The 22,536-nt window shown below is 41.4% G+C and overlaps 2 protein-coding genes and 1 long non-coding RNA gene across 4 annotated transcripts in view; 1 reads left to right on the top strand and 2 right to left on the bottom strand.

Moving 5' to 3' along the window:
• Nucleotides 1-833: 833 nt before the first annotated feature.
• Nucleotides 834-1,702, top strand: LOC138617031 (uncharacterized). The gene is made up of 2 exons (XR_011310636.1): nt 834-1,183; nt 1,288-1,702. It is a non-coding gene; the product is annotated as an uncharacterized lncRNA (long non-coding RNA).
• Nucleotides 1,703-1,745: 43 nt separating this feature from the next.
• mazb (MYC-associated zinc finger protein b (purine-binding transcription factor)) lies at nt 1,746-10,829 on the bottom strand. Its single transcript, XM_069691651.1, has 7 exons — nt 9,542-10,829; nt 9,204-9,354; nt 7,405-7,835; nt 6,645-6,892; nt 6,473-6,536; nt 5,767-5,938; nt 1,746-4,197 (listed from the first exon to the last, which is right to left on the bottom strand). The coding sequence occupies exons 1-7, from the start codon at nt 9,572-9,574 to the stop codon at nt 3,854-3,856; spliced, it is 1,443 nt and encodes a 480-aa protein (XP_069547752.1). The 5' UTR covers nt 9,575-10,829; the 3' UTR covers nt 1,746-3,853.
• Nucleotides 10,830-11,275: 446 nt separating this feature from the next.
• Nucleotides 11,276-22,536, bottom strand: part of taok2b (TAO kinase 2b) — a 28,697-nt gene continuing 17,436 nt past the window's right edge. For both annotated transcript variants that reach the window (XM_069691637.1, XM_069691638.1), the window contains exons 18-20: nt 18,105-18,317; nt 15,817-15,999; nt 11,276-14,898 (exon numbers count right to left, since the gene is read on the bottom strand). In XM_069691637.1, the coding sequence (XP_069547738.1) occupies nt 13,957-14,898; nt 15,817-15,999; nt 18,105-18,317 (1,338 nt within the window). In that variant the 3' untranslated portion in view covers nt 11,276-13,956. The remainder of the gene's footprint in view (nt 14,899-15,816; nt 16,000-18,104; nt 18,318-22,536) is intronic.

Here is a 22,536-nt window from a genome sequence, read left to right as displayed (position 1 = left end):
TGCAACCTTTGACACGGAGACCTGCAGATTACAGGGCAGTCAATGCAACTTTGTTCAGGCTTTTTTTTTTTGCAATGATAACCTCGCTTTGTCCTTTCGGGTTAAAGGGTAACGCAGGCTTGCATTGTTGAAACAAATGTCAAAATCTCCTGTAGTAGATACTGTGTGTCCTCCCCAGCCCATCCTGGTGACCATCTCCAATAGTTTGCTCAAAGCTTGTGCAGGGTAGTAGTAAGAACAAACGAGGACATGCAAATAAATACACACGTTATAATAAAACTGAAAAGCAATTTTCCACAAGTTTATGAACTTAAGTCAGTTTTAGAGACGGATGCATAATCTTCAAAACTAAATAAAAGTAGGCAATATAGAGTTTTATTGGGTCAAAAAGTTTCCATAATAAGAAAAGCAAGGTTTCATGCTGGAGGGAGGTTTTGTTTTACAACCTGGCAACCCAAAGTTGTTATTACTAATGCCTTATACCTGATCAGTAAAGCATTTATTAACTATTATTAAAACTGTTGTTTACAGCTATGAACCCGTTTAGAAATGTGCCCTATTAGACTTGAAATGCGGTAGCAAAGCTTAAGTGGTACTTAGTAAGAAATATTTAAAAAAGGCTTACAAACAATTAATAATTAATCTCAACCTCCTCCAGTTTATGACTAGCAAGCAATGTTAAAGATTTAAGAGATTCTAAAAAAACACTTTTTACAAATCTTTAGATGCTATGTTACATTTCTACTCACCAGACATACAGCTCTGATGTTGGAATAGAAACAGTCTTGTCTAAAAAGCCCTCAAAAAGTTCTGCAAATGAAATAAACATTTGTCTCTCAGATTCCAAGAAATGGAGATGATGTTTAAGTAGAAGTCACATAGCTTTTTAATATCAGTGTTTAATGTTAAGTGCATTTCACAAGTTATAGTTACTTTAACTGGTTTTGGTGGGCCTACTTTTCTTTAAATGGTCTCATCAACTTTTAATTTCAGTGTGTATTTTATTGTATTTTCCTGAAATACAATAATAAAATACAATAATGTGAAGAATGTGTCTGAACTGTTCTTTTAGCTTTACAGTACAGTGATACTGACACAATAGATAGCTTCTGCATAGTTCATTTTGGCTGTGTAAATGAAGTTTACTTTGAATGAGTATTTTTGAACACATGAGCACGATGATGTTTCTCGAGAGAAAAAGGGATTCATGTATTCAGTCTGTAAGAGACTCAAAGTAGCAAAAATCAGGAACTGCTGCACTTTCAACACTTCTAGTAATATGTTGAGTAGCTACGTTTGAATCAGTCAACTTTTGTCAGGCATGTCTTGTGTGAACATTCACTAAATTGACCCCACGCACTGTTTTCAGGTTATAAAATGATATCCAAAAACCCTACTGATTTTTTTTGAAGATTGTGGGGGAACGTTTTTGTAACTTCTGTTGTGGTTGTTTCACATTTTGATTCACAACATGCAAATGAAGCATCTGGATGCATCCAAAATGAATAACTGTGAGCTTACGTCCAGACCAATCGTATTGAGTCGTGGATGTGGAAAAAGTGAATGCAGTTTTATTACTTTTTGTGTTACCTAATTATGGATTCCCTTTGTCATCCTTTGTATGATATAGTTATGCGTGTTTTTTGTCTTGAAGGGTTCTTGTGAATGTGATTCCTAAATAAATTATTATTTATCATCCTTACTCTCTGTTGAAGTAGGTGAAATGATCAGCACACAACACAAAGCCTGTTTAATCTTTTTACTTTAAATTGTCCAAATTACAAAATAATAACATGATCTCTACTTCATCTACAAAATAACATAATATTTATGACTGTAGTAAGCATCATTGATTTTTTTGCTCTAACAACCTTTTAGACATGCATACTGTTGAGAAATATAAAAATATAAATATAAATACATCCCATTAATATTCTTAATGAATCCATGACTAAGATTTGAGATATTTTATCATAAAAGAATTAAAATGCAGTTGAGTACAATAAGGCATTAAGATGTATCACAAGAGCTGTACAGAATCCTAGAGTAGAGGTATTATTTTTTTTCTTAGTGTAATGGAGGAAACCTAAAATTAATTTGTTGTAAATTACTAAATTTTCTCAACAGGAAGAACACATATCCAAAGAAAAGAGAAGAAAAGAGAAGAAAAGAAAAGAAAAGAGAAAAAAAGAAAAGAAAAGAAAAGAAAAGAAAAGAAAAGAAAAGAAAAGAAAAGAAAAGAAAAGAAAAGAAAAGAAAAGAAAAAAGAAAAGAAAAGAAAAGACACCTACGAATTTAAAGATAACATATTAACACAAAAAGCACTCCAGTACAAAACCAGGATTTGTTTACAGCATACCGAGTGGTGTTGTCAAACTCCCGTTGTACCTTTTTGCCTGACTGGTGACTTCAGAAGTCCTGTCGACACCACACATCACTCACAATAGAACTCAAAGCAACCAAAATGTCCAACGGACACATGGCCATTCTTCACATGATTAATGTAAGAACTATAATGACTTGCGTTCAACACATTATGTGCTATACAGAGAGTTAAATGACTAAATCTAATGCATAAGTTCCACTCATTGGACTGGTACATATAGAGAAAACAAAGGACTATGGCAATGACAGTTACAATCAAATGAATGGCCAACAATGATAAAAATGTCTGAGTAAAATCAACACTTTTATAAATATTATTGTTTACAGCCAACTAACTTAGTGGAACTGCATAAAGTTTCTTTTGTCATGACAGCTCCCTAACAATAAGCATGACTGAGCTAGCTGGTTTTCATGCAGAAGGTAGTTCTCAGGTGCAAGAATTGCCATGTCCGAAGCTGAAGTGTTGATTAGCAGTTGTTTCTTCTTTTTTTTTTTCTTAAAGGCCAGACCAAGAGAGGAAGACTCAGAGCAAGACAATCCAAGAAATCCACAACCCATTTTGATCATTACTGAATCCAACAAAAACAGTTTAAGGTGCTTGAAGCTCCTGAACTCTCTTCGTGTCTCTGTACCTTTAGAAAACAAAAGAACAAGTACATCCCACAGTTCCATACCAACGTGTATGGTCTTCTGTCCTGATCTAGAAATATCCCACTAGTAGAGACATAAAAAACTAGCTTCAAATCAAATGTTGATCTTAACTGTGTGAACATACGAGCTAACATGCGAGAGGAGCCCAGACTTACGCACACCCAAACACACAACTTCCCTTCTAATGTTTTTTTTTTCTTTTTTTTTCTTCGTTTTGTTTTCTGAGAGCTAATCTCTTCTTGCTACGTCTTAACGCAAGCCATTTGGATTCTTAGTAAGTGAGCTGCAAGATGGAGGTATAAGATCAGAGCTGGTGAGAGATATACAGTACTTGGTGCACTTGCAGAGAGCAGCCAATGCCAGGGTTGACAGGGAGGGATAGAGAGAGAGAGAGAGAGAGAGAGAGAGAGAGAGAGAGAGAGGACAGAGAGGGGAAATTAATACAGTAGATGCTCACAATACCACAGTTTCATTGGAATCTCAAATGCACAAGAGCATTCAGGAATATTAGGACAACACATCCATGTTTGTCGTTAGTGTCAATGAACCTGCTGCAGCCACAAAATGTCCTTTTCTCGACTTCTGTTAATACGAATCTTCCTTTTTCTGCTTTTCTCTGGTGCTCCAGCTCTGCAGCTCCGAGGTGACACTCTCCTTGAGCGCTGACTGGTGTTAATCCCCCCCCCACCCTTAATCCTAACCTTACCTCTTGAGTGGGGATATGACAAAAATGAAACGGCGTCTACGAGTAACTTCAACCTTCTCTAACCTTGCCCTCTGCTAAGGGACTGAGGTTTTACTGCTGAACTCTCTCCTGCTAACTGTGTTGCTGTGGTGCTGCAATGCTAGAGCAGTCTGTGACGAGCAGGTCCACCACCGTGTTACCGGTGACGTAGACGGTGGGTGCTGTCACCATGTTGCTAAGGGAGACAGAGCTGCCGGCAACCACGTTAGAGGTGATGGGGCTCGGGGCCCCCTGGTTGTTGCTATGGGTGCCCATGTGCCCCTGGAGCTGGGTGGGTGTCTTGCAGTGGACGCCACACAAATGGCAGACGAGTATGCCGCCAGAAGCCGTGCCGCCGAAGCCCCCCGGACTGTCCTTCCACTCCTGGCCGTGGTGCTTCTGGGCGTGGACACGAAGGTATGTCAGCGTGGTAAAACCTGACAGATGAGAGGAGAGCCAGGAGTTAGTTCAGCGGAAAATACAAAAGTTAACTCAATACTCAGACACGGCAAGATCCAAGCACATGTGGAAGCAATGTGGGTAACCAGAAAAACAGTGATGAACTGAAGTCTGATCTTAAATATGCAAAGTAGACAGACTGTCCACATGTGGTCCAACAGATATAGAACGTAACCAGTGAGCCAGAGACAAGACGATTAAGTGACAAAAACTTATCTTTGAGGAAAAGAATTCAATCTTGACATGTTGATGTAATAGTATTACCTGTCATCTCTGCTATTTTTGTTATCTCTCTCTTTTCTTTTTTATTAATCCTTTTTATTTCTTATCTTGTATGGTAGCACCTTGGGACCGTGAGAAATGTCATTTTGTTCAGCCGTGTACTTGTATGTGGATGAATGACAATAAAATCAACCATGAACTAATGGATTAGCACCTAAAGTCCCTCGTCTGACGTTTTTGGGAAACACTCTTATTCCCTTTCTTGTTGAGAGTTAAATCAGCAGATTGATACCAATCTCATGTGTCTCTGTTACATATGAGGCAACAGTTGGTGAGCTTAGTTTAGCATCAGGGCTGGAAACAGCTAGCCTGGCCAATTCTGAAGGTAACAAAATCCCATGCGTGTAACTCTACAGATCACTAATCAACATTTTAAATCTCATTTATTTAAGCCGGCCAAAACTGAAGTGCAGAAATGACAACTCATGGTTTTACATGGGAATGTGTGTCGGACTATTTCTCCAAAATCTTCTGGTAACTTTTTGTTTCCTTGAGGTTGCTAAGAAACCGGCAGGGACTTTTAGAAGTTACATTACATTACATTTCATTTATCTGACGCTTTTATCCAAAGCGACTTACAATGAGTACATTTCAACCACGAGGGTACAAATTCAGAACAACAACAATCAAGAAAGTACAATTTTCTTCAAGAAAGCCAAACTTCAAAGTGCAACAAGTAAGTGCCATTTTAAGTGCTACTATTCAAGGTAAAGTCTGAAGAGGTGTGTTTTTAGTTTGCGGCGGAAAATGTACAGAGTTTCTGCTGTCCTGATGTCGTTGGGGAACTCATTCCACCATTTAGGAGCCGTGACAGAAGACAGTCGTGATTTTGTTGAGTGTTTATCTCGCAGTGATGGAGCAACAAGCCGATTGGTAGATGCAGAGTGGAGGGAACGGGCTGGGGTGTAAGGTTGGACCATGTCCTGGATGTAGACTGGACCCGATCTGTTCGCAGCGCGGTACGCAAGTACCAATGTTTTGAAACGGATGCGGGCAGCTACTGGTAACCAGTGAAGGGAGCGGTGACTGCACTTATCCAAGAAATAGTCCGTGCACGATCGCTTAAACAGATCCTTAACCACAAAACAACAACAAAAGGCAAGTAAACAAAAACAATAAACCAGAAAAAAAAAAAGTGGACGTTGCAGTTCAGGGTTCGCATCTTAAACCTCGAGTTATGTGGACTCCAATGTCTGCATTTCTTTCAACACGTACCTAATTTATGTCATTCCCGTTATCAAGTAATTAAAGGCAACTGTACATACTGCGGTTACAGAGATGGCAGGCGTGGTGCTGCGACTGGTTGTGCACCCTCATGTGATCTGTGATGTAAGCAGCTGACAGGAGCTTCCCACAGATGTGGCAGGGCACCTTCTCTTCGTGGCGAATCATATGCGCACGCAAACGATCCTTGGTAGCAAAGCTGGACTCACAAGTCTGGAAAAAAGATGGAAATAAATCGTGATTATACAGTAAAGAAACAATATAGAAAGAAAAGCCTGTAGACAGCAGGGTTTTAAAAGTTAACTTTTACATCATTTACAAGTCTTAATTTAAAAAAAAAAAGCAACAAGCGTAAAATCTTAGTGACAGATGCAGAAGACCAAAAGACAACCACAGACTCATTTCAGTCATCAGTCAGAGCTCATACAGATGAACTTGTCTGTAGAGGTTCATGGACAGTGTCTCCTGTCATTATCCAGCTTTGAGATGCTGCATGTAGACATAACAATTACAAAGCAGTTAGAACGAGCAGCTGTGTGTTCTCTGATTCACACAGATATGTACTTTATGCAGATCCGTTTCTATGGTAATAGTCCCCATGTTCATTTGCTCATGTCAGCGGATATGTGTGTGCGCGTGAGGCAGCTGAAGGTACAGATAGAAGTGGGCCGTGGACGTAAACACGGTCATTGCTAACATGAATGGAGCTGCTGCGTGAGGCTGAAACACGAGGTAACCGTGACGTACGGGGCATTTGAAGGGCCGCTCCGAGGAGTGCACCTGTCTGACATGACTGTTCAGATGGTCCGGCCTTGAGGGGGGAAAAGACAGGACAACGTATTAGAACAGGAGATGCTTCACGTGTTAATTACAGGTCTATGTTGTATGACTGCTGGGAACATTCGTCCCACGGTGTCACCTGGAGAAAGCCTTGCCACAGTGGGGGCAGATGTAAGGTTTCTCCACGCCGCCCTGGTGGGAGCGCACGTGGTGGCTCATGCGGTCCTTCCTCTTGAAGCGTTGCTGGCAGATGGGACAGGAGAAGGGCTTCTCGTCCGAGTGGGACAGGCGGTGGCGGTTGAGATGGTAGACGTCTCGGAAGGCCTTCCCGCATGTCTCGCAGGCATGGTTCTTCCTCACAACGTTTGGGTTGGGGTTTGTGGGCCGCTGAGGGCAAACACACGGACAGATAAACACACTACAGAGTTTAGATGGGGAGTATTTTCTGTCCAGAAACAAAGAGAAACATCTATTGTTTAAGGCATGCAAATAAACACAGATATTTTTTACCAGTTAAATAACTGACTATCTATGGTTTGTACTTTAAAACATTTCTAACAGTTGAATTACTTCCTGCTGGACTTTTAGTCTTTATCTGCTTTCACACTGTTCGTGTTACAGAGAACATGCAGGGGAGCGTGGGGGAGCTTCTAGCACAGTGTTTCTCAAACTGGGGACCAGTGCCAAACACTGGGATGGATTCCCTGGTCCCTGAACCGATAACTGTTCACGGACTTTTCGTGAAATTTAACACACGGGGGAGTTTTAGTTAAATATGAAGCAAGTCCCACACTGTCAAATAAGATGGCTTAACCATCCCTGTGGCCAGGCAGCTTAAGAAACAACATGCTCGAAGGTTTGGGGGTGACGACAGCCATCTCCACAAGGCCCTGACCCACCTGTACTGTCGCCCCTGTGGCCATGACGACAGCAGCAGGAGGCGGAGCATGAGGGTTAACACTAGCCATTACGTTGGGCATGGCAACCCCTTCACCAGCCTGACCACCCAGGTGAGGCTGGTGGGTGCCCACCAGCACGCCGGGAGGGGCGAGAGGGGGAGGCGCGGAGAGGTGCAGCAGGGAGAGGGGAACAGTGGGCCTCTCCGTCCTCCCTCCGGCCCCCACCGCCATCGCCAGCGGGGCTGCCACCGCCACCACCACCTGGCTGGCTGCTCCCTCCTTTGCTCCCTCCGCCTGCTCTCTGGCCCTGTCCTTCATGCGTACCCCAGTGTGGACCGACTGGTGCCGCCGCAGGTTGTAGTTGTTCTTGAACTGCTTGTTGCAGATGGCACATATGTGTTGCACGCGGGCCGGCCGAGACACTGGCTTCACTGGACCCGGGGGGGAGGCGGGAGAAAAGACAGAAAGAGAGGGAGAGTTGTTAATGTCAAAGATTTTTCTTGTGTTGTTTTTAAAAAGGTAATTTAGACTAATGAGGCAAACAGCAACATGACGTCTGAACACGGTCAGAGAGTAAATGACAGCTCATCCAACTGTGACATTATCAAGTGACCATAACGTGTCGGTACATGTTGATGAAGTAAACGTCTGTCAAAATTTTTTTTTTTTTTTAAATCTACTTTTTAGGCCGAAACCTGTTTTAGTGACTTGCAGGTGAAGATGCTTTAGTGCCAAAACAACTGGCAAAAAAAGTGATTGATTGATTGACAAACGCCTTTTTTGTTTTACAAATCATCAGTAATCCAAAAACCTGTCAAAGTTGTTTTCTTTTCCGTTTTATATTGTAGAGAATTGAGTCTGTCCTAACGGGTATTTTTTTTTTTAAACCATCTTTTAGTTTAAGCAGCTATCTGGTTAATTACTAAAATGATCGACTGATTAATTGATAATCAGAGATAATGATTGCTTAGTTTCATCACTTAATCTGCTGGTGACGTTCTAATGGCCCATAAGGTGTCCGAAAATGGAGAAAAATTATGTTTTCAAGTTGTTGTTTTGACTCAACAGAAGTCAACAAGATTGTTATTTTATTATGACAGAAGGCAAAATAAAGCAGCAAGGGATCATATCTGAGAAGCTGGAAACAGTGAAAGAAAGACTTGATCAGTTCATTTTCTGTCATTCGACTAATCGAGTAACAAACTCATAACAAGTTGCAGCCCGACAATGCATCAATACTTAATCCAGTTTGGTTGGAAAGTTGAACAGATACAGAGAAATTACATGTAACTTTAAACCATTGAATTATTTTGCATGTTGGTAAATTGAAGTAAAATAATATGGCTATACGATTTATTTTTTATTTTTTATTGGGTTTAATAACAATACTATCTTTATTGAACAATTACTTTTGGAGAAACACCGAGATGCTGCTGAACAACGTGTCGAATATTTACAATTATCCATGATAATCTGAGCAAATGGACTTTTGGACTTGACCGGAAATTTTAGATCCAACTCAAATCTTATAACATTTAAGCCACCTGAGTGCTATTTTTGAATACTGGGAAGGGAAATTCAAACCACATTGCTATTTCCATTTCTAAATTAATTCAGTCGATTATAAGGTTCAATTTTATTTACCAATCATTGGCTTCAATGTGTCCTGACTTTTCACCTGTCTTCACTGGTTGTTTTTTTTTTTTTTTATCACCAGACTGACTTTATCAAAAGACACTAAAGTGTCACAATTGTTTTCTTTGAACAGCTCCACAGGTGTGGAGTGAAGTGTCCCTCACCAGGCAGAGGTTCCTCACTGAGAGCAGTAGTGTCCACAGTTGAAGGAGGCTGTGCTATGTGCTCTGTGGGTGGGGTCTGGGGAGAGCTCGTATGCACTGGCAGGAGTTCTGATTGGAGGCTCCCCTCCACTTGGTTTTGGGTGGGAGTACTCTGAAGAAGCAAGAAGAAGGCCATCACCAAATGTAAACACAAGTCACAGCATTATCTTGTCGAGGTGCAACGTTGTAACACAAGATAGGAATGGGCTGTGGGACTGCCGGACAGAGCACTTGAACGGCCTGCGTGAGAAAAGTGTGCGCCGTCAAGAAAATGAGGCACGCAGCAAAAACAAGCCTACCTGGAAGAGAAAATTGCTCCAAGCAGCATCCATTTTGCGCCACAGCGATGGAGATTATAAAGTCAGCTCCTGATTGAGATCGAGGAAAGCAGCCTTTGCATGGTTTCTGTTAGGCCCGCCGACGATTGGAGGCGCAAACAGTCGCCTGTCCTGCAGCAGAAACGACGGGCTCCTGGATTCTCGTGAAAAATGTGAAGAAAGTCGTCTGCAAAAATATGTTTTTCTCATTGAGGTAGCCTGGTGCTGTCAATTAAAATGCACGCAGCTGTCGACTAATGCAAGCTGCAGTACACAGGCAATGGTGGAGCAGGCCAGGTCCAATAATGGCCCGTTTTCTCTTTCACTTTGGTTTCTAACTTTAATTCATTTAACACCTATCTCACTAAAACGCAGTATCACACAACAAAACTACTTTCAAAAGCAAAAAAAAAAAAAATCGCATCTTACAGTATTAGACTTTCGCAATAAACATAAACCAGTCTACGTGAAATAAATGAATTTTTACGCAAGAGAACAAATATGAGTTATAACACACGTATCTGGTAGCACTGCAGGTCATGCTTTGTTTTTAATTTTTGAATCTATTTTTCCGATTTCCCCCCAATAGGCCAATCGGGTGTTTGTCGAAGCCTCGTTGTTGGATTCAAGCCCTGACCCCGGCGAGCGGCGCTCTCGCCGGGCCGCAGCCTATCGCTCCACCTCGGCCGTTCAGCTGCGAGGATGTCATCTTTCTTTTTTTATCGCCCGCTCTCCCTCCTCCCTCCCTGTCTCTTTCTTCCTTTTCTTTTTTAATTCCTCTTTCTTCTCCCCCTCCTCTCCTTTTCTCGCACCGCTATGTCCCACTTGCTCTTAAAGGGATCGGGTTTCCTCTTTGGACACCCCCCTCTCATTTCCGTCTCTCTCGGCGGAGCCTATCCTCTCCCCCTTCCTTCCTGGTCTTTTGTCGGCCGACACAAAATGCTCTCCAGAGTGTGTTTTTTTTTTTCTTTTTTCTCTCCCCTCCTCAGGCCAGGCCGCACGGAACAGATCTGCAGCGTAGAAAACAGCCAGGACGACTTTCCATTAACGGAGCGATGACAGACGCATCTTAAAGGGCAGTGCGCACAGATCCTCCCAGTCAGCCTATAATAATGATGTCAGAGTGAAAATCAGTACAGGACGAATAGAAGCTCAGGATACTCACACAATGGATCACAATAATTGTTTGCAACGCGTATGTCTGCTTGGTAAAACAACAAGAAGAAAAACAAGAATCATTTTAAAGCAAAAAAAAGTATTGAGGTGAATATTGGATAATTAACTGTGATTGTAAACTTAATATTTTTTTTAACTGTGAATTGGAAAAGAGACGTTAATGTCATATATGTTTTTAAAAATTAAATATAACGTTTAATTGATTAACCTTCAACATAATTTCGAAAATTGATAAATAATCTGTGGCTGCAAATTACGTTTTTTTATGATTTAATTTTTTTTTTTTAATGTTGCTCAGAAAATGCCTTGCCAACAACAACAACAACAACAACAACAAAAAATCAAAGATAATCATAGGAAAAAATATTCACATTTTAGAAACTGGACCAGGCATTATTTTTGCTATTTTATAGAAAAATAAATAAAGATACTCAAATATTAATCAATGAACAGATTAGCTGCCGACTTCTTGTTTCATCTAAGATAGTTGTTCGTTGCAGCCCTGTAATAAACCTCTTAATAAAACCAAATCAAGACGAGTTAATGTGTTAATATCAATTTATTATCTTTTTTTAAATTACTTTTTAAAACACCCCATTTCTTTTCCAATACATGAGTTAAGACCCTTCTTCCTTCCCCTCCTCAAGTTTGGAGTTGCTTGATGTGAATATTTATTAAGAATTTCCGCCCCCCCAAAAAATCTCTGCAAAACACAGACGTGCCCGTGTTGCGTCTTCGCCCTTCACCCTTCACCTGCAGGCACCAGGCAGGAAACTGCTCTCGCCACGAACCCTCAGATACCGACAACAACCCACCTAAAAACACAACCACACTGATTTCCACACACAAAAGGCCGTCCCGAAACCCGCCAGTCTTAGTTTATATAAGGAGTTTATGCATGCACTGAGATTCCAACCAAGCATAAAGTAGTAGGTTATACAGGGAATTGTCTTGAGCTGGTGTTTCTGAGTCATACAAACAGCAGGGTGATTATCTTTTCTTTTTTTTTTTCCAAGTAAAATAATAGTAATAAAAAAAAAAAAATAAAAAAAAACGGCAACAAAAATTTAAAAAAAGTCCAGTTATTTGTGATCTCCTTCAAGTAAACGGCAGCCCACAGGGAGGGCCTGAGAAGCATCATGCTCATTGAACACTAAGAGGTCTCTAAATCCGAGTGGACGGGCTGCTGCTGTCACTGCTGCTCTGTCGGCACAAGAGGGTGCACGTTCACAGCAGCTCAGTCGAGGCCCGTCCCAATCACTACTACTTCTACTTCTTCTACTTCTTCTTCTTCTTTTTCTTTTTCTTCATTTTCTTCATTTTCCTCTTCCAGCTGATTGCACTGATTGCATGCTGCACCTTTCAGCAGTCAGATTATCAGCTTAATCCCAAACTGAAATGAGTAAATAAATAAGACGGAAAACCAGCAATTACATTCCAGTGGCCAATTGTTAAATCTTTTTTTTTTTTTTTTTTCCTATGAGAGTCCGGAGGAGGTGGTCAGAGTTCACGTGAACCGTGGGGTGTTGCTGTAGGAGTGTCTTTTAAAATTCTATTGTTTTGCCGTCTAAAAAAAACCAAAGTGGCAATATAACTAGACTTTACCGCTCGACACACATACATAAATCATTAATCAATTATTAATAATGCCTTATTAATAATCATTAATACCTTGAACACACACCATACCTGACAATGCAACAGTTTTTTTATCAACTATTTTTTTTTTTGTACAGTCAAAAGTGGGCCCTTTGCTTCTCGCAAGAAAAATGTGAACATGATTACAACAGCAATTACATCAGGATTAGTTATGGTAATATTGACACCTATAGAAAATGCAGTCGGAGTTGTCGCTCTAAATCTTGACTTCAATACTCATTTGAATATATCAAAATTACTATCGTTATCTTTGTTACTCTATAAAACCAAATGATTTGTTTTTGTTTTTAATATTCCCATAAATATGTACAGTAAAGATCAAAAATGTGGGACAGGTGATCTTCGATGCCGGTGAAACTTGGACAGTTACGGTACATTTCAAATGTGTTTGGTCATGTGTACAAATCTTTTTTTAATCTTTTTTTTTTTTTTTGTACATCTATCTCATGCATCGGAGTGACTCCCGTAGACATCTATGTTGTTTTTAGATACTCAATATGGGTTGCCTGAAAGCTTTTTTTTTTTTTTTTTTTTTTTTTCATATGTATTTGTACATTTTTCCACGCAAACATTTCTCCTCGTCCCAGCTGCATTTTTAGAAGAGTCTCTTGACTTTACAAACATTCGCGGTATTTGTATTCGGTTTTAAATCATCTTGCGGTCATCAAATACAAAATTTTGATGGCACGACATCCCTTTATAACCCCTTAAAGGCATTGGTGACGCTCCAAGCAACTTGTTTTTTTTTTTTTTTTTTTTTTTTTATACACTTAATACAAAAAAGAAAAGTTTCCAAAAAAACATCAATAGTTGTAAATCAATAAAAAGTTTTTTTTTTTTTTTTTTTTTCCAAACTCCAGCAGGCTGGAGACTAAAGTAACCCCTCCTTATTTTGAATCATCCCCTTTTTGCCCTCTCCGGAGTCCGAGTCTCGAGTGCTTGCTAGATAATATCTGGACACTACAGACTACATACAAGTACGTACACAATGCAACGAAACATCATCTTCCTTTTTTCCCCCTCCCCTGTCCTCGCTCTTTCTCCATTCCAGCATTTAGAACATCATAGAAGAAGACATGGCTGCCGTCCCCTCCCTCTGCAGCTCTCGGAGGATAAGAAAAGGCTAAATGTCCCTCCTTTCACGCGTCCTAGCTCACTTATATACAGGCGGTAACAAAGATAAAAACATTAAACACAAACCTCCTCTTTTTTTTTTTTTCTAAAATCACCTTAATCCAGTAGTATTACAGGTGGTTACATTCCTCCCTCCCTCTTTTATACCTGAGAATGGGAGAAAGCCTCTCTACCCACCCTGAGTCTAAAGAGGCAGGGTGCAGCTCAATAATGTCAGTTTGTCCTCTCTTCGCCTCTGATGTTGGACCTTCTGTGCATTGAAAGAAAAGGGTGATATCCCTAAATCTGCTGCATTTCAGCTTTTCAAAAGTTGAGGAAAGAAAGAAAAGAGGCAAGCTGAGAGTATTGAGACGCAACCTGTGATAGCTACCTTCCTAAATCACTCCCACCCATCGTGCTACCGCCCTGTCTGCTCTTCCTCCTGCTGTCTAAGAGTAGGAGAGGTGGGAGCCGTTAGAGATGTGCGAAGTGACAGAGGTGCTTCGGCTCAGGACGCCGTCGTTGCCCCCGGCGCCTCCGGGCCCCCCGCCGGACGCCGTCCTCCTCAGAGGCTGGGGGCTGTTCCTCAGGGCCATCAGGCTGGGGGCGCCGCGCACGGCCAGCCCGCCGCCTCCGTATATCCCCCCCTGCGAGGAGGACGAGGACGAGGACGAGGAGGACGGGCCGGAGATGGAGGGAGGGGCAGGCGGCGGGGGAGGTAACATGGCCAGGGACTGAGAGGAGGAGCGCGAGGGCAGGTGATGGGAGAAGGGCAGGGGGTGTGGGTGGGCCAGGTCGCCGCCGGAGCCTCGCACTCCGGCCCACTCCCGCTCCCTCTCCTTCTCCCGCTCCCTATCTCGATCCCTCTCCCGCTCACGGTAGAGCTGCGGCGTGCTCTGGTGGTGGTAGTGCTGGGGCAGGTGGTGGCGTTGGTGGTGGGAGGAAGACGAGGAGGAGGACGAGGAAGAGGAGGCGGAAGAGCGGGACGAATGGTGCACCTCCCTCCCGTCCCGCCCCAGCCCCAGGGCCAATCCCAAGCCGTGGGAGGAAGAGGACGACTCGCTCCGGCGGTCCCCCGCCCCGCTTCCGATGCCGCTGCTGCTGCTGCTGCTGCTGCTGTTGTGGCTGCGGCGGGAGAGCTGCTGCGAGGGCGTGCCCTGCGGGTGGATGCCGTGGCTCCAGTGGCCAGCGGAGCGGGAGCCGGAGGGCGGAGCGTTGGAGTAGCCCTGCTTGGGGTAGGCTTCACTGGGGATGCCCGACAGGGCCATGTTGCTGAAGCCCAGACGCAGACTCTCCGAATCGAAGGTCTCAATCTCGATGGCCTGCCGCTCCAGGAGGGTGCGAATACGCTCCGAGCGCTCGTTCTGCAGGGACAACATCTCCTCCTCGATCTGGGAAAAGACCGTTACGACACAGTTTGTATTCATCCGTAAAAAAAAGTGTCATTATCAAATGCACCGAGGTCAGTAGAAGTTTACAACGACTGAGGCCATTCTTCAAAGCTTCAAAACTAAGATTTAGCAAACTTGACAATCCTCTGGAGCTCATATTATACTGTAAACGAATGAATGAATAAAGATGGCGAGTTTGCCCTTCACCTTGGAAACAACAACTGACATTATGACAGTATGACCTTTACCACAAGGTCAACTTAGCGACTGTTCTGGAGCTGTCAATTGTACCACATGGTCATCCTTAGCAGACTGAGTCACTCAGTTGTCGTGGAAATGGCAACAGGCGCTCCAACCCAAACGACTTTAAGGGTTGTTTGTTCCTACCCTCAAACACGACCCACAGCAGAGTTGTTTTTTTTTTTTTTTAAATCAGCACCCTCGGTTAGGTCTAGGCCCAAAAAACACTCGGTTGGGGAAACATAACGGTTTGGACGTTAAAGTTACCGTAGAAACGGGAAGTGAGCGGGCGTTTCGGCACCCAAGTCTGTTGTTGTATCGAACCGTACACTCAAACCCATCTGCTTTAAACGCAGAAATACTTTATACGGGTGCCATCGGAAACGCCTCACATTGTTCCTTATTCATACAACCACGAACATCTTTAAAAGTGGATCCTAGCTGTGGTTGGTAATAAGCCGTTTGTAAACAAAACCCACGTAGGGTTTTTTGGGGGTTTTTTTTAGAGGAAGACAATATAGATGTTTAATTGTCCATTTCTTCTGAGAAAGACTGTGTGATATGATTGAAAGCTCCAGAACATCTACTAAATGGACCTTTTTTTTGGGGGGGGGGTTCCTTAAGTGCTGTTTCAAAAGGTCGCTGATTTCACGTAAGCGATAGCCAAAGGAGTCTAACCCTCTGCTCCAGCAGGGCCCGGCGGATGGACACCCTCTGCTCCAGGTCCTTGACCTCCCTCTCGTGCTGCGTGTCGGTGTGGATCTTGATCTTGCTCTGGTAGGCGTTCAGCAACTCCAGCTCCTGCTGCAGCTGCATCCGCAGCACCTTGTACTCCGCTTCCTGGGTCTCATCCAGTCGCAGCTGAAAGGCAGGGAAAAAAAAAAAAAAAAAAAAGGGAGGGAGGGCGGTGAAAAATGGATTCGGCACGATTGTGTGGGCAACAGTTTCTGCTTCGGTGTGGACGAGGCGAGAGGAGGAACGGTTTAGAGAGGCTGACAAACGTAAAGAAGAGGGAGCACCAAAGAGCTGAGGGGAGGACCACGAGTGTCGTCAGATCAGTGTTTTGTCTGAGGAAGTTTGAGCAGCCCGTGCCTGTGTATGCTGCATATTGTATTTGAGAGGGTGAAGTTAAATGCACCTTTCGGTATGTGTGCAGTTTATGCGAGAAATCCGGAATTACAAAATGTTGCAGAACAGTTGAAGTCTGTTGGCCTGCGTGCGTGATGCCTGTTTTATTGCCTGACTCCAGGAAACAGATTGTTTCATCATTTAAACATATAAGTACTTTTCTGACCTGAGGATTGAGTTTAATCAGTGTTTGGGAAACCTTCCCAAACAGCATGAGGAGATGTTGCGCACAAAACAAGGGCAGCGGGGATTTTGGCTTACCGGGCTTACGTGGCGCGCTGCCCTGTGAGGTAATTAAAGTAGCACAGGGGGTTATGTCATTGAGGAGGCATGATTTTACGTCCGTCCTCTTCCTCCTATGTTTCGCTCATTTAAAAGCCTGGGATTTGCGCATTACGAGCTAGGAGAGATTTGACAAATATAAAGTTTATCGATATTTGTTCGATCGTCACACTTCACTTGAGCGAGAAGACTCCAACATTGTTCATATATTCACTTCAGCCATTAGTAAAGCACGCCGGGATGTGCCGATATTATACATCGAACTGGTCTGTAAATCAACCCAGACTAATTCCTCAAACTCGCGTCGAAGTTGGAATCGGAGTGATTAGCTGTAGCCGTGACGTGGAAAGTAAAGGTCAGTACAGAGATGTGGTTGTGACTCTGTGTGTGGATGAAGTTCCCGAGAGGCCACGAGGCAACAATTTTGCGTTGGACCCTTTTGACCCCAACTGTAGAGCAGTTTCATTATCTCGGGGACGTCCTGAAACCGAACGGCCCTGTTGAGCTGAAACGATTAGTTATTAACAATTCACTAAGTCGACTGAAAGATAATTAATAGTCCCCAATTTCTCAGCCGTACGCTTCTCCCGTAGTGGAATAATACCGCACGGTCGGGAGTTTTTTTTTTTGTCTGGTCACTACACACTAAACACACTTTACAACATTGGAGCTCAATATCAACTAAAAAGCTCTGGATCTTAAAACTTGATTTTGACGTAACGGTCGTAACGCAGCTGAACAGTTCTCGGGACAAATTTGTGGTTAATCAAATTATGTTGACCCACATAACTTATGGAGTAAACCTGCCTTCACGGTCCCCTGGGAGTCTGTGGGTCTAAGTATTTGGATGTTCAGTCCAAAAAAATATTAAATAAAATATATTATTTAGGACTTGAAAACAATCAACAAAAAGAAAAAAAAAATATACACAACACCGCACAATAATTTGGTAAAAGGACGAGAATGGATCATCTCAAGATGCTGCACTTTCACGTCTAAAGCAGAGAGACGCTCAGATATATCGGATCTCATGTAACAAAAGGTGTAAGAAAAGGTGCCATTTACAAAGGGAACTTGTAAATACAACAAGAAAGTAGTTGTATGAAGCTGTTTGAAGGCTGACCATGTTGTAGGATTGCAATGTTAAATTGATGGAAAGGTTTTAAAGATGAAACTGCCTACATGTGTTACTTGGCTGGACATCAGTGGTCTCAGTCCTGAAGTTCCGCCTTAACTCCGAACACATGTTCTCCAAGTTTTCCTCTGGCAGGGTTAGGAAACGATTATTTCTCCCAGAAATTTATGGGACAAGATGTTTTGGAGTAGGAGCTGCACAGAAATGTTTGACTGCAGGGGAAACAGGGTGGATCAATAGCTCCAACACTGGGAAATGTGAGTTCAGGTGAACATTAACACTGAGGGACCAGGAGGATGCTGGTTGGCGGGCGGGCGGGCGGGCGGGCGAGCAGGCGGGGGCGGGCCCGACCCGGAGCCGGGCACGGCAGTGGTGGTGTGGTGCGAGTGTGAAGTGAACGACGTCTCCTTGCCTTACTCACAGCCTGTGTGGACAGCATGTCATTGATGGAGTGGTCATACTGCTCGGCCAGGATGGCCAGCTTACGGGTCTGCTCGTCCTTCAGCCGCTTCAGCACGGCCTTGTGGTCCGACTTGGGCGTGTTCTCCAGCAGGTGGTTGCGCAGGGCCTTGTACTGGCGGGTCTGGATCTTACAGGTGTCCTGGAACTGACGCTTGATCTGAAGCTCTTTGGACTGGAGGAGAGAAGAAGAGAGATGGAAGCCGCTGGGCTGAAGTGCTCCTGTGGTTTCAGAAATGAACACAGATTAGCCAGTGTCAAAGGTTCCATAGGGAACGTTTCGTGAACGTTCAATAGGGAACATTGAGCGGAAAAAAAAAAAAAAAAAATTGTTTTTATCTTTGAACTTTTAAAATTGAATCTCTATAAATGTTCAAATGATCCAATATCTCACCATAAATCAAAGATTAAAGGAAAAGTCCAAAACCTGAAAAAAAGATTTGTGTATCAGAGCTTTTTCTTCTTTCCTCTCCCAGTAATTATCTGATGACTCCTCAGATTTCTCTGCTGTCCCCGTGTATAAAAGCGGATGTAAAACTAGCTCCACCTGCAGCAGCTACAACAGTAACATATCAATATAAATAATCTAATGATGTCATATATAATAATGCATCAGTCAGAGGGACCAATAAATCACTTTTACTACATTTTCTGCTAATTCTTAGACCTATGGACTTTTGCTTGTAATTGAGTATTTTTACATTTCTGTATTAGTACTTTTACAATGATCTGAATATTTTTTCCATCACTAATTAGTTTTTAAAAAATCTGCAGATTTTTGTATAAAGCAGTTCAGCTCTTTCACAATAAAAGACCAAAAAGTGCCATTCTGCAAGATAAGTACTTTTACTTTTTCTACTTTAAGTGTACTTTAAAGCTAAACTTCTGTATTTTTTTATTTTTTTTTATCAAAGCCTAAGTAACATTTAGATTGTATTCATATTCTTTTTTTCCCCTTCCTTTACTGGGTGTGTGTCTCATAAATGTCATTTAAATTGTCAGCAAAATATTTTGTTAGAATAATTAAGGTTAACTGTATACCGTAACTGGACCTAAACATCAGGAAGAATTTAACCAAATATTACATCTACAAAGTACTGCTTGGAAGTTTGGTTTTGGAGTTAGGAAAACTTTTGGATTTAATTCACCTGACTGCAAACTCTGAAAAATACTGATGTCTGTTATCGGGGCTGTTTATGTTTACTCGTTATGTCCAGAAGGTGGCATCTAAGATACATGACTTCTCTAAAGCCAGCAATGACATGACCACATGACATACTGAGAAATAATAGGTGTTTTGTTTTGTTTTTTGTTACCTGGTAAATAAAATAAAACATGTTCGGTTAATATTGACGGTTACGTCTATAAAAAGAAATAGCTGAGAGTTGCCGTTTTAGAGTACGTCCCAAAGTAAATTGCATTTAACGTTTGGACTGGAAAATTCATTTGTTTGCGCTCATCAGTCTCTTTTTCCAATTTGCATTCTCAAATCAAACTTCCTCACAGATTAACAGCAGGATTTAATCTGAATCCATTTGACTGGCTGAATGTTGGGAGTCACACGGTAATCTGCTGCTCTTAACGTTACGCAACTGGAAAATAATTGTGTAATTATTTGTCAGCAGTAATTCTGTCACTTCAGATCATGGTCCAAATTACTGTTCTGAAGTGAAATGATGTTTTTGTTCAAGGTCGACGGGTCACGAAATGAGTTCTACCCGTGATTTTCTGTGAGCACCAAATGTATTCATTTTCTTGTGTACAGGTTGTACAAATACTGCAGTTCTAGCATTATTACAGTTTACTGGAGTGTAACTGCGAGATGGAATTTGGACACATTTCCACACAAGCTCTCAAACAAGTATCATAAAGCAGATATATGCAGAGGAGGTTTGAGGGTCTTTGGGTAAAAACAAACAGGTTGTGTCTGTTGCAACTGCTGACTTTAACAAGCAGCCAAAAGATGTTTCTAAAAAGAAATAAATACATTTATCTTCTGCATTCTTTGTTCATATGGGATGAACAAACACCTAACGATCATTTCTTTTTCCGTCTTTTTGCTACAGGTGATGCTGATTTTGAAGAAACACCATTTAGAAATGTGAAATGTTTTGTTTAGAACTGCTGCTCGATCCATTTAATCTGAAACTGCAGTTTTGGGGGAACAAGCCCGGAACGTTTCCCCCAAAAACGACACTTTGAGGGATTTGGAGATGTTGGGAGGAACGTTCTTTAAACCGTGGAGAAGGTCTACGGCTCTGTTGAAACCAAATGTTTTGCATGATTTATGTTATGTTAAATAAAAAATAAATAAAAAATAAAAAAAAGATAAGCTGCAACTTCATTCAAGTTTAGAACAGAAATAGAAATAGGTTTGTGTTCCGGTCCAAATATTATTGGATCTGACATTTGGATTGCAAAATGTAACACAGATGTGATTAATCTGTACGGACATTTAAAGCAAATAAAGTTACGTTTTTGGAGAACAAGTTCACATTAACATACTCGATTGTTATCATCACGGAAGAAAAGTGGAATAAACATCGAGCTTGTAAACTCTTGGCATATTGAGTGTATTTAAATAACACAGCCCACTTCATGGCCTATAACGACTTCAGCATTTTCCACCTTCCGATTTGATAAAAATCACAGAACAGGCTGGCAATTATTTTTGGAGGATGATAAACAAAGGGAAGGGCTAACCGGATGACAACAGATATAATGTGCGGAGATACAGGAGGAATCACAATGAACAAAATGGTGATGGGATCTTTCTGTACGCTCAGATTTGTTGACAGATTAGGGAAGAAAATAAACAAATGAAGACATGGCAATAATGGAAACAAACAAAAATCATAAAAAAAACAAACAAGACAATGATTTCAACACAAAAGAATTTATTTTCTGTGTAAAGAAAAAAACCTGACAAAATGTTTTTCTATGCTTGCCAGCACACGGCTGTACAGTACGCCAACACCCATGCAGCTAAAACTGAGAATAAAATGTCTGCCGGTCAGAATGCAGTATTAGACTTATAAATACTGCATAAATTAAATTAAAATTAAAAAAAAAAAAAAAAACTCAAGGTGATAGAACTCTGTGGAAACTCAAAACACTCAAGACAGTGTCACAACAAAACAGAATGCAAACATGTAAACATACACAGAGGAGCAGGAAGTAACTCAACACAAATGTAAATCAATACAAAATAAGTTACATTCAAATAAAACAAAAAGGTTGAAACTTCTCTTTTTAAATTGGACTTTTTAAATGCAGGTCCTCTTAAAAAAACAAAACAAAAAAACAAACAAAAAAAACAGCCTGACGTTTTTGTTCCCCCTCGGTCGTATTACGGCGAACACACCGAGTACGAGACTCCTCCATGTAAACGGCTCGAAACGTCGTCCCGCTAACTTCTAAGCACGAATGTGTTTTCCTAGGTCAGATTCCCCTTTCGCAAATCTTTGTTTGTCGCACCTCCAATTTCCCCTCATCAGAGCGAGTTTGGTGTCGAGAGACAGAAACAGCACTATTAAGTGTCGAGTTTCTTTTTTGGTCTGGCTAAAGTCGAGCTGAAACGATTCATTGACTGGCAACAAAAAAAAAAAGAAGATCATTTTGATGATCAACTGATTGTTTCAGTCCATTTTTCAAGCAAAAACAGTAAAAAAATAAAATAAAATAAAAAGGCAAACATTGTCTGGTTTAAGCTGCTCGCAGCAGAGGATTGCCTGCGTTTCTCTTTCATTTAATAATGGTGACTAGAAATCTTTGGTTTCAGGAGGCAAAGAGATGTTTGAAGACATCAAGCTTAAAGGTGAAGGGAATTTGCGATAAACATTTTTTTTTTCACTATTTTCTGATTTTTCACAGGCTGAGTGTTTGACAAAAAAAAAAAAAAAAAAAAAAAAAATCAGCATAAAAAAAATAATGATTGCAAATGACCAAACCTAAACTGAAATGACATGTTCTCCAGCATTTGGTATTTCTTTAAAAAAAAAAAAAAAAAAAAAAGGCCTTTGGGACAGTGCAAAAATGAAATCAGCATTTGATATTATTTGACATCAGTCTTTTCTTCATTTGATATTGAGCTGCTAAGTTTTAAAATTTCCATTTCAGTAGTTTCATCATCCTGTTTATAATTTTCATGATTGTAGAGCTTATCACATACGTGTTCAAATTAACTGCATATATAGTAAACATGTATGTAAATAATATTGGCAGACATAATAGATATTGGAAATGTTTGACTTTCTAATATTGGTATTAGCCTCAAAAATCCAGTAACAATCACGCTCTAGATTGTATGTCTCAAAAGATTGCCTATATGGCTTCGTATAAATTACATTACATTGCAATATTAAATAAGACTTTTATTTTATTCTACTTTTACT

This window comes from Brachyistius frenatus, unplaced genomic scaffold, assembly GCF_029030835.1.
Source record: "Brachyistius frenatus isolate BFR_SWC_R1_liver_20210118 unplaced genomic scaffold, ASM2903083v1 Contig_11, whole genome shotgun sequence".
Lineage (NCBI taxonomy): Eukaryota > Metazoa > Chordata > Actinopteri > Embiotocidae > Brachyistius > Brachyistius frenatus.
This window is presented reverse-complemented; position numbering and strand designations above follow the sequence as displayed.